Source organism: Diplotaxodon limnothrissa, linkage group LG12 (genome assembly GCF_057381915.1).
Source record: "Diplotaxodon limnothrissa isolate DT_005_m linkage group LG12, D_limnothrissa_male_GT1.1, whole genome shotgun sequence".
Taxonomy (NCBI): Eukaryota; Metazoa; Chordata; class Actinopteri; order Cichliformes; family Cichlidae; genus Diplotaxodon; species Diplotaxodon limnothrissa.
In genome coordinates this window covers 19837640-19852280 of record NC_140607.1, presented here as the reverse complement: position 1 = coordinate 19852280, position 14641 = coordinate 19837640, and the positions used below count along the sequence as shown (strand labels likewise).

The following is a 14641-nucleotide window of genomic DNA, read 5'->3' as shown; positions in this document are numbered from 1 at the left end:
GATATGTTTGTTTTGTTTTGGGTTTGTTTTGTTTTTGGAAAATATAAAAATATATTTGCCAGAAAAAAAAGGCAACACAAAATGCCTTCATGTTCACTGGCAGATGCTGCCTAAGTGACCCACTGGCATTTCTTTAAGTGTAGTTGCCTCAGGTCTTTATTAAAATGTACCTTCAGCTAGACTGCCTATTATTGCTGCCCTGCATCAGACTTAAGAGGAAAAGCAACCCACTGAGACTGGATACAATAGTGAATGAATAGGTCTTGACCTTTAGGACAGATTGAGAAGATGGTATGTGTGTGTCTGATTGAGAAATTAGCTACAGTTCCAACCAAATGGTCAACACAAACACACACACACATGCGCGTACACAGACACCAAATCCAGCCCTGAGGCTAAGAAAGCAAAGGCCAGACTCCAGTTGTCTCAACCCTGACCCACTCTCACAAACAAACAATACAGCACACACACACAGGCAGAAACACACAGCATACACACACGAACACACACAGACACTAGGGCTTATACAACTGTGGAGTTCAGCTATCACCTCGACTTCTGAATGTCCAGCAGGGTCAAAGTTCATCTCTTCTGCTGCCAGCCTTCAGCGCTCCTTTGTGTGTGTGTGTGTGTGTGTGTGTGTGTGTGTGTGTGTGTGTGTGTGTGTGTGTGTGTGTGTGTGAATGTTTGTGTGTAGCATTTACATGTGCTCACTAGGAGTGACCTTGCAGAGTCATTCATTGTGGATACACTGCAGCACCAGCACTACCGCAGAGCTTATTAGGGAGCAGTCTTCCTTAGTGTGTGTGTGTAGATGTGTGTGTGCCCTTGTGTGTGTGTGTGTGTTGTAGGGACAGACAATCAGTTTCTGGGGATTCATCTCACTTCTGATAATAAGGCAAATGATTAAATTTTAGTAGGAAGACTTGGCTTGAGGGTTAGGGTTAAGCAAACAGTAGTTATATCCAAAGGAAATTAATGTAAGTCTGTGTTATGATGAATGTGAGCACGAGTGTGCCTGTGTTTGGAGGGAGAAAGGCCGATGAACAGATTGTGTTTTGTCTGGACTTTCTTCAGATTTGAGAGATACTGAAGAGCAGATCAGAGTTTAGACGCGAGGAGACGTGTCTGTGTGTGTGTCTGTGTGTGTTTCAAGTGTGCACGGGGTGTGTATGGGGGGTCAGACACAGATGGACAGCTGGTGTTTCAGCGGTGCTAAATCACTCACCCCTCCCCAGCATGCGAGCACACATGCACACAAACACATTCACATGTCCCATCCCCCCATCCACTACAGGGAAACGCCCCTTTAAAGCATTCCCGATCCGTACTCTCAAAGACAGCACAGTGAGGGCACACGTACACAAACACACACACTCACTCACACACACACACACACACACACTCACACACACACTGAATATAAAAGCCTGGGTCTTTGGACCACAGTGACAGTCACCAGAGAAAAAAACTCCAATATGACAGGTGGGTCAGGCCATATTATAGGTGATCATTTCATGTTCATACATATTCATAAATCAGTCAGGGGGTGCTCTCTGTGGGTAAGCACGATGCTATCCGCTCAAGCTGACGCCCGCACACACACACACACACACACACCCATACACACTCCTATTTTATGAGCTCATCAAGTCCCTCAGGTCACCAACCGCCATTTCAGCCAGGGATAAAAAAGCTCACATCAAAAGGCAAACCATTTCACACACACGCATGTGCACGTACTGCATACACACACTTGGCGTGGCGACTGTGGCAGCATTAATTTCCTTGTGAATGCACTTGACTAACACATAATAATCCCAAACACTGCTGGGAGACCACCAAGCAGCAACGTACACACACATAGCCAGGAGGACCACCAAGCAGAGGGGCTGTCAAGACAAGATAAGTGTGTGTCTTACCGTCGAGCTTTCGCGTGCACCCACTAATACACACACACACACGCAGACACATATACACACAACAACAACAACACAAGGCCTGGTCTGGACTCCTGGAAAAGCTCTGGCTTATCTCTCCCCACAGATAGTGAAATGGATTAAGAGCCACATTTGGCACGTCCAGGGAACTGGACAGATAACCAGGAAAACACTCTCTCTAACTGCAATCGCTGTTCAACATGATTTGTATGTATGTGTGTGTGTGTATAGAAGAGATAGTAAAAGAGTGGATGTATTTTAGCTAGCGCACGCTCCCCCATGTGAAGGCATCGGACCGCTAACTGTGTGTCAGTGTGTGTTTCTAAGTGTGTGTGTGTGCGCGCGAGAAGAGTGTGTGTCTGGAGGAGTGATGCAGTGGTTGACCCAGGACCCAATCCATTAAAACACACACATTCATCTTCCAAACACACACAGCGCGCCCAGACAAAGAGCCGTGTGTGAGAGGACGTTCAGCATGTGTGTGATGTCAGCTGGAGACAGAGAAGGGGAGCCCATCATATCCCGTTAATGTGTGTTTGGGTCTGTCCTCTGACACACTACGCTTCCTCATTGACTTCCTCGGTTATGGATGCTCGCTATGAAGATGATAGGTGGATGAAACTCCCCTTTCCCTTCCCTTTAAGACAGGCTAACTCTGCTCTTTTCTCTTGCCTTTGCAGCCATGTTCACTGCATAATAAATAGCATTTTATAGAGAGCGGTAAATAAATCCAGGCCATTATTGGTCATCATTGACAGGCGTAGAGTCAAATGAATATAACTTTTAAGCCTATAAAATGTGATGCACTGCACTGTGCACTGTAATTATCAATGCCAGCGATGGATCCGTGCGGTATTTAAATTTTACACTGTGAATATGGACAATCATATAAAATGGTCAGGGGTAAATACTAATACAAGGGATTGCAAGCACAGCCTTTGTTGACATTCTGCCACGTCTCTAGTGTAAAAATGCAATTTGCATAACTCGGATTTATCTTTTTAGGCTGCTGTTTTTGGGGTTTGCAAAACGACAGCTTTCCCACATGGAATAACCTAAAATTTTAATGTTATTACAAGTCAGCAGAGGGAAGAGAGGAGAAGGGGCCTTTCTGACGGCAGATTCTTAGGCTGCTACAAAAGAAAGAATGGCTAAAAAACACAATTTCCATCTGTTTCTTTGCACCATTCTACATGTTTGCCTTCTTATCTGTCTGCCTGTCTCTTTCCCTCTCTGTCTATTAGAGTCAAATCTCTGTCTTAATGGGCTTCTATTGTATCCTGCCTCTCCCCCTCCTCTATTCACCACACTACCACACGCATATACACACTCCCTCTGAGGAGGCCCCTTAACCAGGCTCTCCATATGCCTGACCCCCACCTCCTTTCTCCTCCTCCTCCTCGTTCCACGACCCCCTTCCCCTCTACCCCTCTCTCTTGCTCACACTCTGGCTTCTGCTCTGTTGCTGCTGCTGCTGCTGCTGCCCCACGCTGCCATCTGCTACAAGACAACAGAGGGTGAAAGAGAGAGAAAAGCACGATGAAAGACAGTGCTTGGAAAGAGGAAGACATAGGGAAAGAAAAGCTGGAGGGGGAAACGTGTGGAAAGAGAGATTGATTAAAAGAATAGAGGGAGAAAGCATATATGTGGACACAATACAACAGAGAGGAGAGAGGCTGTCCATCTGCTCCCCCTCACCTCCCGTCCCCCTCCTGACTCACAGCCTCACGTACACCACAAAGAGAGTATTTAACCTCAACACACACATACAGAAAAAGAGTGAGACAGAAAAAGCAGCCCGGCCTCTCTCTTTAACCCGTTCCTCTCCACTGAGCCTGCCTGTATTACACCCTTGGGGTGGCAGGTGATGGCTAGATGGAGGGAAAGGATGTAAGGGGGAAAGAGAGGGGGAGAGGGATGGTGGGGGTGTGATTGAGGGACAGAGTGCAAGGGATGAAGGGTTGAAACTGATCTGAATCAACACCAACACATCCTCCACAACCCCCCTCTCCCCTCCCCAAACCTCAAACCTCAATAGAGACCAGCTTGCTGCCCGTGTCACTATGACAACCCCTGTCAATCATACTGTAGCAGTGGGCTTCCCAGTGGGGGCCGATGGCGCTAGATTAGGAATGGCTGCTAAAAACATCACAGCGCCGAGCTCAGCTCATTCAGCTTACTAATGGATGTAAACACTGAAATTTTTCAGAGGCCTGTTCATACTTTATTTACAGAAAAGCTCAGACAAGAATACACATCCTGAAGACAACTACTGGAAATTGTGGCTGTAAATCACACTGAAATCTGCCAGCAACAAAGAAATGACCATGAATTTCTTTTCCAAGCCAGTGTTCCAATTGTTGGAAAAACACAAGTGTAGAGCAATCATGTTGGCGAGCAATCTTTACGTAAACTGTTGTCTACCAATTGCAAATATCTATAAACAACCAAAAACTTAGAGAGGACTAGAACGATCCAGCAATTCATTAAAAAACGTAAAAAACAAAACCTTTTCCCATAAAGATATTATGAAAGTGCAACTTGTCAAAGCCATTTTCACACATGAAGTCTGGACAATTGTAAAGTTACAAAATTTGTTTTATTTCACATGTAATACACAACACTACTGGAAATGCTTTGTTTGTTCGGGTTAGCATTAGCATTGCTGCCTGGATAGGTCACTCGTGGGGCGACACTTGACACCCACTCACTCCCAGTTTATTTAGAGAACAATCTGCTCGCTGAGTTGTGACTTAACAACCTGCCAATAATGCATTTTTTAATTCTACTTTATCGACCGAGGCGCTCATTGAATTGACGTGTTGCAGGGTTTCATTATGCACCAAATTACTAAGACATGGGGCACGGCACTGTCAATTGAAGATTTCACCAGAAGCAGCATTTGTAGTGAATAATGTCATCGGAAAAAGTTGATCCTTGATTGATACTACAAAAAACAATCAGCTGAAATACTCATTTCCAACAGTATCGATGTCAGCAGCACCGGCTTAGCTTCCTCCAGCTGACAGAGAACTTCATACAGCACCTCTGCAAACAGACAGGCGTGCAGCCGCTGCCCTCACTAGCAGCTGAACACGTGAACACACGAATACTAGCAAAACACGTAGCAAAGCATCTTAAAGTTTGAAACCCCCAATCTTTACGAAGAGTTTCCTGAGGTTAATAAAGTTCTCATTTCAACAACAGAAATTTGCCAAACAATAGTCAGAAGTTTTGCCCTGGCCAGTTTAACTATTAGCAATTATATGACAGCCATATTAGCCAAATTAGTTAGGTTATCATAAGGTAGCGGCTAAAGTAGCAGCTATTGCTAATGCTAGCGGCAAACTTTATTCACAATCCTGCCTATCGGTGTGTAAACTACTACTAAACTACTATAACTACTGCTACTAAACAGTGATAAGTTGACAGGGTAATAGAACTATTTGTGTCTAATAAGTATATTATGAAAGGTCCACAGGCAGCTAGACAGAAACAGTGCTCAGCAGCTTTGCTCAGCAAAGAATTATGATACCAAGTAGTCAGAAGCAGAGGTATAAATGAAACAGGGCTGTAGCTGATTACATTTGACTGGACCATCATTTGTTCTAATATATATTTTTAAAATGTGCCTCTTAATTTTGGAATATAAATGTTGTGACGAGTACCAAATATTTTCACGGGTATCGGTATCAAGTTTAAAATTCTACTGTTTTGACATGCCTACTGTCAATAGAAATAAAAAAATTAGTTTTCTTTGTGTTTATTCTCACTACTCATGACACTCCACTTGTAAGCTAAACACTTAAAACTACAATACAGCCTTTAAACACATCATAAAAGCTAAAGTCAACAAAGATTTCTTTTTTTTTTTACTAAAGATATTTCAAAGAACCCTTCGCTATATTAAAAACTAACCTCATATGCACTCTAGTCTGCGGTTTTGTCTATTTTCTGCTGTCTTCTTCCTGCCATATGATTGCACTTATTTCTGCCACTCTTGCCCTCGCAGGTGCTGTACCACACTGCTTGACAGCCATAAACTAAACTTTTATTGAAAACAATTTCAATAAAAACTTCTTTAATAGCCTAACAATACCTCTGTAGCTAGCAGGGTGGCAGATAATTCGATGGTGACTAGCCTGAATGCGCGAACCCTTTCAAGTAAAATGAAAGCCCCAAATAGCTGAATGCTGCGCTTGTTTTCACTGCCTTACTCTAAATCCATCTACTTGAGAAAAATGAGAAAAACATCCCAACAAGTGACAATATCATGTTCATCTTGGAGCAGCCCTCGCTTGAACTTTGACCCAAAGCGTTTACTGAATGGAGACTAGGCAGGACTGTTATTGACACTGATGAAAAAACACCAATCACGGGCGCGTCTCACGAGCCAATTAAGAGCCGAAGCCACAGAAGTGAGGCACAGTGGAGGAAAACACGACACAACATCATGTTGACAACATGACGCCTTTACTCCTGCTTGGCCTGTCGAGCTCGGTGACATCGAGATGGCTGTCAGGTTTGGACACACACACACCACTGTGTAGGTCAACACACACTGCAAACACTAGATTCCCCCAAGGACCTGTACAACACCAGTATAGTGTGTAGAGGGTGTGATGGAGGCAAGAGGAGGGGGGCGGCGTTGAAGGCACTGACCCGCAAAAGCTGATTTCATTAAAGGGAAGGAGAGGAAAGGAGAGGAGAGGAGACAGTAAAGGTCTCTGTGTATATGACCACAAATGGAGAGAGCAGACGCCAGCTGTCACTTGCTTATGTCAGCCCTATTCTCAGCTCTTATGTGAGTGTGTGTTGTGTGCTTGTATGTGTGTCGCTGTGTGATCTCAGTTAGGCTGGTTTCAATTACGGGGCAAACTTTGACCCCGTGTAACCAAGCCGGGAAGGGAGCTACCGAGAAAGGTGTGTGTGAGAAAGGGAGCGGTCAACTCAGAGATCTCGAGAGTGAGAGAAGCCTTTTTTTTCACTCAATAACGCTCAAACTTGCATCACAGTGTCATGACTTACCCTTTTTCTGGGGGGCCCTCGTTCTTCTTCCTTTGGGGCCCGCCCCGCCCCTCCTCCACTACCTGTTCGCCCCTGCCGTCCCCCTTTGCCCTCTCCAACTGCAGGTCTGATGGTCGTCCGGATCTCCGGTGGGCAAATGTAGTTCTCAAGGCTCTTTGGGGGCTTCTTGGTGCGCTTTGTGGTCTGTATCTTCAGCTTTAGACTTCCTTCCTGGAAACTTGCTTCCTTGATGGAGAACTCCTGCTCCTCCATTAGCCCGTCCCCCTGTTCCTCTAACCCCTCACCTTCACTGATGGCACCGTTAATCACATCATCGCTGCGTGCCAACCCGATGCCTCCTGCTCCTTCTTGGTCCCCTTCATTTGGCCCCACCCTACCTCCCTGAAGGTCAGCCTCTTTGGGTCGGGCTGAGCCAACCAGATCCCTTTGCTCCATCCACTCTCCCACCAGAGCCAGTCAGGATGGGGGAAGCCTTGGCAGCCAGCCAATAGGAAGATAGAAAGCAGTAGTCTGTCGGGCTGGTTGGTTGTTGTCAATCAGCTACTGAGGTTGTGTTGATTGTCCCACAGGAACACAGCGAAGCCAGGGACAGTCTGCAGAAAGAGCAGGTGAATGACATAATTAGGAAAAAAGGGCGTATGAGACCCGTTCCGTCATCCCCATAGCTTCCATTCCACTGCTACCTCTCAGCACAGGCCTGTTCTCTGTCATCGCCATCATTGCCTGCCTGTTAAGTATGAAGACAAACACACACTCATCACAGAGCTGCAGAGGCATGCTGCCTAGCTATCATTTGCATTTTGTACCTCGCATAAACAAACTCATTTCTGACACCCACTTGCCTTCCTCTCTTCCTGCTCTCTTCTTTACTCCCTCTTTGCTAAATCTTCTCTCTCACCCTTCATTACTTATTCCATCCTTGTGACAGATCTGAAGCGGAGCTGCGCAGACACTAGAGTGATCAGTGCAAAATAAGACATTCCTCTTCTCTGCACTAAAACCAGGCTGAAGTTAGCCTGAGGACACAACACAGAAAAAAAATGAACGAAGCTGGCTCCGTTTTTTTTGTTGTTGTTTTTTTCTTCTTCAGAGGAGTGAAGGAGGAGGGAGGGGAACACACAAGGGGGGAAAGGAAAAGCAGCAGAGAAAAACGGAGAGAAGGAATCTAAATTCTTTCCCCAGATGTGGTTTACGAGCTGGTCTGGAAAAACTAGCGTCTGAACCATTTTACACACGCATGCAGCCGCATTGCTACACACATACACAGTAAAAAAAAACAGTGCGCGCATCCACACAGACGCACATCCAAAATGACAACGTTGCCATACACATGCTGCACCCCCTGCTGCTATTCCTGCTCTCTGGAGAAAAACACTGTGGCCGCTGCTTGTCAGGAGGATTCAGGATTTCTGTTTTGGATCATTGCACGTGCAGACACAGATCCATATTACACGCTCACGCCATACGTACATACACACGTGCGCTTGCACAGGCCTACTTACACACAGGCGTATAAACAGAAAGCAACCAAAACAAACAGTGGACTACACTTCTCACTACAGCTCGAGGGAATCCCATCAGTCAATATGACATGAGGCATGACTGAGTGGGAAGTGGGGAATGCTGTCTCACATGCTGAGCTTAGCCTGACACCATTTACACTGATGTGAACCCAGACTAGACCACTACCTGTCGACATGACTCAAGTAAAGGGATCTTGCTTCCCGCAGACTTAAAAAGATCTGAAAGAGCACAACTGGCTCAGAGCATATATCAAGATTTGCATACCTATTAACCTAATACACTCCCTGGCATGACTACTACAGTCATTTTCCTTTAGCTGTATGTGTTTTCTCAGTGTGCTGTACTGTACCAGCCCACGCTACTGTACAAACAGCTGATCCCATCATAATATCTAAGGGGCCTCAGAGCACATGCTTGCAGTGTGACTGAGCAGTCTTAATCCACAGCAAATTTTCCAACAAACCATTGCAAGACTGCACACAGTGTCCAGCTCTCAAAGTTAGCCGTGTGTCCTTTTTCTTCTGCATGCCCTTAAATTAAAAAAAGTCAAAAAAGACTTGTTTCAACGAACCCTCTCTTTAACCGTAAAGTTTGCCAATCTGAAACCACTTACAAGGGTTATTGATGTAGGTTCTGGTAGCCCAGTGGCGGTCAAGGATCAAAAAATTTAAGGGAGCGTAACAGCGGTTTTGCATGTTTAAGCTTATGAAGCCCAAATTGCTCACATGGCTGTACTGCCAAACATTTCCCAAAGCACATTAATACATTCTCAGATTGATTTCCTACCTTGGAAATCACAGGTTTTCATTCAAAATAACTGGTTTTTAAACTTAGCTCCTCGACAGCAGCCTGTTTAATGGAAGAATATACCAAATTCACTTTTTTTGCTTTTTTTTTTGGGGGGGGGGGGGGGGGGTGACATCGTGACAACTAAGAATTTAAGTGCAAAGCTTTCTTGGCAGGGTAAAATTTCACATCCCAGAGCCTCCTTCATTTAACTCTTTGACTAACACGAGTCTTCAAAGCAGACTGTGCTCAGTGCACAACCACACCATGGCAAGTGTTACATCAATCAGTAACACTGAGACATAAATAATGCTCAGTTTGATGGATAGCCTGTTTCAAGAGTGATTTTGCATACACCCTGCCAGCAAGAATGAAAACTGCTGACTGCCTGGAAGTTAGAAACTCATTCCCGCAAACTCCACAGCCATCGCCGTGCTTGTACAATCACACTTTTAAGCATACAAAGTTTTACAGATATAAACAAAAGGCGGTGCAGTCCAGGTGTAGTCCCAGCCTGGTCTTACAGTGCCCACATGACCCCCTTTGGTCCTTCAGGAACCTCCCAGTTCCTAATGTCAGCTCGGTGACTCGCCCTAATGGCATGTGTGAAAGCTGCCCTGGATGTCATGTGACTGAGGACAAAGACAGGAAAAAGAGACAGCTGCCAACCACAACATCACTCACTCAGTCACACACACACATTAAATAGACGCACATCCACTCTGTGCCTACGACTTAGTACCCCTTCACAGCTATCGCTCAGTATGACAGCAAAATGGCATCGTGCATTAGTACAATTCTGGTCATTCTGGGCCATTACTGCATAAGCCCCTTAGCTGGGTCATGACTATTCCTTCTCCCCTCCCTGCTCGCTGCCCTAAGCGGTGTTAGTTCTGTTACTGGCAGACAAGCTGAGAGTTTATGTAAGACTGACCCCTCCTCGGGCCTCCCTCACTTACTTAGCCTGAGCCTCACTGTCTCCTCTCCCCGCTCTCACTCTCTCTTTTATGCACACAAACACAGCGATGCACACACACACATACACGCACACACACCTCGACCAGCCTCAGACAGCAGGGTGATTGTAAGAGGCCAGACTCGCTGCATAAATAGCTTTATTATGTTCTCAAAACTGCCAGCGCTAACCAGCTTCCCTCTTAAATAGCATAAGGTCATTGCCTGTGCTGGATGTGAAAGGCTGTGAATGAGACAGTCCTCCAACATTTCGCCTTGTACTTTTACCGACAATTATGATAAAGCATTGATAATGGAATACAGATGGACAGAACGGTGATGGTGAACGATACAGACGGCAGACAAAACAGGTAGGGGAGTCCAAGTGTGAGCGAGAGACACAGAGCGGGAAAGAGAGAGAGAGAGAGGGATGGCAGCAGAAACACAACCTTTTAAGGCTGCATACCCAGCAGCCCAGTGCCTGAGGTGCACACACAAATAGCTCATACACAAATGCAGACAGATGCACGCGCGCACACGCACCAAACGCCTGCGTGATTGCACAAGGTGAATATCCTTTTTTTTTTTATTTCATGCTTTTTTATGCAAACGTAGCAGAAGCACGACCATCCCTGGATGTAGATGAGCATCTTGGTGTGAGCTGATGATCCTAGTCTGGCTGTCATTTGCAGTTTTTTTCCCCTTATTTTGTTCCTCGGGCTCTCAAGTGAAGTGTAGCCACATATGCCAATGTTTCTAGAAGGTTCCAGTCTTTGCTTGGAGACAAACCAAAGAGAATGGGCCCAGATTTCTAGTATTCACAAGTCCAATGGGCACAGCATGAGGTTTCAAGTTTGATGTCTATTAGTCCCTCGGAGCAGAGCGAGGTGATGGAAGCCCTAAAAAGTGCCTATTTGGGTTTTTTCCCAGCAGGATAAATGCATATATATATTTGGATATGAAATACAAAATAAAGCCCTCTCTCTCTTTCTCTCTCTCTCCCCAGTTCATGTGCATGTGTTCAGCTGCAGGGCAGCGAGAAGGACAATCGTAAAATATCATGTGTGGGACAGCCATAATTGAAAAAGATGGCCTTAAAGCTGCTTCACGCAGTCACGCGCGCACATCCACTGGATGAGCCATATGCCAGGTAGCACTAAAACCATCCTCACGTAACTCCCCGGCTGAAGCAGATGAATGTTAAACCATTTTAACTGCAGCAGAAGCCACAAAATGGCTGTCAGCAAAAACACCTCCCCTACTCCCCAACTGTCTTCCTCCTTCCCCTCACCTCACTCCCCCTCAACCTCTGTTCTCTCCCCTCTCCTCATTGCTACCTCTTCCCTTTCCCCTCCACCTCCCTATCCCTCCCTCCCCTCTTTCTGTGCGCTCTGCCAAAAGGTGCTCCAGTGCTGATATTCTGTTAAGAGAGCCTGCCAACAGTTAGATTTGTCCTTGGATCCCGTTCACATTCCCTCCTCCCCCACCCACCTTCTCTGTTATCCTATTTCGACCCAAGGTATCCAGCGCAGAAGGGGATACACCTAATCGATTTCTCATACTTTAATTTAAAGGTGGCATGCAGGCATCTCATTACTTAACCGGGAGTCTAATAGCCTGTTTCATACTTTCGCACCACAAAAATGCCGCCAGGTCTGGGGGAGCTGAAACTGTTAACAAGACAAGATCGATGGTTCCATCCGAGCTTGAATCACCTCTATTATCCGTTCCTCAGCCTCCTTTCCTTCCACCTACTCACGCACCTCTCTTACAGTTGTCCTTTACTTTAACCCTTGTTCTTTTTCTTTTTATAAAATCAAGCCCTCATATATATCCAAGAGAACCTGATCGCACGTCAGCCCGCAGTGAGACTTGGTCATGTTTATCCATTGATCTTTTGGTGGTCTGGTTGTGACAGAGGTTTCTAGGTGCTAATGATAACCACCGACCCCCGGTCCTCACCTTCCTCCACAGGGCCATGGCATTTGGACACGTAGTTTCTGACACCCACGTGAAATTGATGACCTGCTGATAAATGCAACCACAGTGGGCAGAGCTGTTTTACCAAGCTACTACATTTGGGCACACATCTGTGATGACGATGCTACAGTTTGTGCACACTGTGCTACTAGTAAAAAATGATGATAATCAGAATAAAGATAAAGTCAACATGACATCACATTTTTCCCTCTAAAACAACAACAACAAAAAAACACTGAAAACATTTAGAAACAAACATGCAAACAAAAATCACAGCTTAACTTCAGATAAAGGAACAACTGACAGGTCGAAAGAGTGACAACCATCTGCTTGCTGCATGCCACAGATTGTGATGCTATGTGATGGACTGTCCATGTCAGTGAAGGCGCAGGTGGTCCACTACAGCAGAAACAGATTTAAACTTAAGAGGCCGAGCTGTGGTTGAGTTAAACCCTGATCTGAGCAGTGGACACTTTATCCCATTGGCCTTAATTGGTTGTTTTCTCTTACCCGCCCCTACCACCACCATCTAATTACCAAGGTATTACACAGTAATAACAGATGGAGACCGAGTAGTACCACAGTTGTTTGGGGCTGGTGTGCGTCTCGTTGAGTGGTGGCGCGAGCATGTGCGCGCGTGCGCGTGTGTTTCGGGCGATTTTGCTGGCATGTGACTGCAAGCAATTTCACATTTAAGGAATAACAGTCTCGCGGGCAGAATGTGGAAGGCTTTGTAGGAGGTGACAGGCAGCTCAAACAGCACACATGGAAAGCAGACACAGGCGGCCAAGTGGCGTTACAAACACGAACACAGTTTTTCACCGGAGAGGTGCATTCAGGTGTGGAATGTGGTCAGTCAACCGGGGCTACTTACCCATGTCTAATGTTGTCTCACACTCGGCTCTAACGTGTAAATATTTTATCACGATCATTTACAATCCATTTAGAGACATTTTACGAAAGCGACGGATGGGGTGACAGCCTCCCGTGGAGCTGTCAAACGGTGCCAGAAGAGACGGATATGTTTTTTGACAGAAAATCCCGGGGAAAATGGCGTCAACGGTGCTTTGGAAAGCAAAGAGCGAAAAAAAGAGAGCGAGAAAATAGGATTTGCAGTCGATCTGGTGGCAGAATCAAGGTAGCCGCACAGGGGAGGAGAAAAAATCCAATCGGAAACTTGGGTCCAGTTCCTGGTAGAAATAAGATCTTTAGAGGCTCTGGCGTGTTGACTCGCGCTGTGGAGAGCCGCCGCTGACGCCGCCGCCGTGCGCACTGAATCTCCGATGCCTTGCGGGATCGCTGGTCACTCGGGGAGCTTGCACGGCACTGAGATCCCTCGCAAATCCGCTACTCGGCTGGTTTGGGAGGAGGAGGGGGTGAGAGCAGGACTGTTACTGCAGTCAAAACAAGCCCGCATCCGACTACAAGCCCAAATCCAGCAGCGGGGGGTGGAATTTCAGCGACAAGACCGCGCTTTTAGTCGTCAGTGGGCTGCACAAGAGGCAGGAGATGGTGGTGGGGGTTGCTCGTCGCCGGTTGCACTGGGTCAAGCTTTTCTCTACCTCTCTCTCTCTGTGCCTCTCTCTCGCTCGCTCTTGCTCTCTCTCTCTCTGCTTTTCCGATCGGTGAATGTCAGGTCCCGGAGCCTGGTGTCTGGTAATGATCTCACCCAGCAGACTAAAAGCTCTAGCAGAGCAAAGCAGAGGGGAGAGATGAGAAGAGGAGGAGCGACATCGCCTCCCCCTGGCAGCAAACAACCTCAACGAGTCTCCCTTTCCCCCCCTTTTTTTCTTTTTTTTTTCTTTTCCAAACCTCCCCCTAATTCCCAGGGCTTTCTCCCGTGGGACTGCTCTCATACTGGCACGGTGTTATTTTAATGTAATGCAAATAGGGAAAGCAACATCTGGCAAAAGGCTTGTTGTTTTGACTGAGTCACTGCTGTGAGGAGAAACATGTTTGGCACTGGTTTTCAACAGGTTCAGATACGTACCTGCATACAGAGCAGAAGAGACTGCGACTGAAATAAATATTTTAAGGGAAATATGCATCTGATACTATGTAACTGTAGTCTACTGAGCCTGGCTTTAAAATGCCTGAATTGTAATGATAAATAAATATTTAATGGTCTTAGAGCTGTGGGATTTGATTAATTGGCTGGACATAAACAAACAGGGGTAAAATATGGACTACAGCTAAGTTTGAGTGAATATAATTTGTAGGCAAACTAAGAGTTGGTGTTTAAATTCACTAAAGTTTCATTAAAGTTGTAGATTTTTTTTTATTGTTATGCATTGGTGTTTTGGGGCTGTTGACTTCTGAAGTGGGGGCAAGCCAGAAAAAGTTTGAGAATCACTGTCTCAGAGCAATTATACCAGACAACAGATGTTAATTCGGCTCAACATCTGGCCAGTCCTGTTTGAATCAGCATC

The 14641-nt window shown here is 45.9% G+C and overlaps 1 protein-coding gene across 1 annotated transcript in view; it reads right to left on the bottom strand.

Annotated features, from left to right (window-relative positions):
* Positions 1 to 13868, bottom strand: part of setbp1 (SET binding protein 1) — a 37432-nt gene extending 23564 nt beyond the window's left edge. The window contains exons 1-2 of the mRNA XM_085367273.1: positions 13087 to 13868; positions 6969 to 7561 (exon numbers count right to left, since the gene is read on the bottom strand). Coding sequence (XP_085223399.1) covers positions 6969 to 7403 — 435 coding nt within the window. The 5' untranslated portion in view covers positions 7404 to 7561; positions 13087 to 13868. The remainder of the gene's footprint in view (positions 1 to 6968; positions 7562 to 13086) is intronic.
* Between the last annotated feature and the right edge of the window lie 773 nt (positions 13869 to 14641).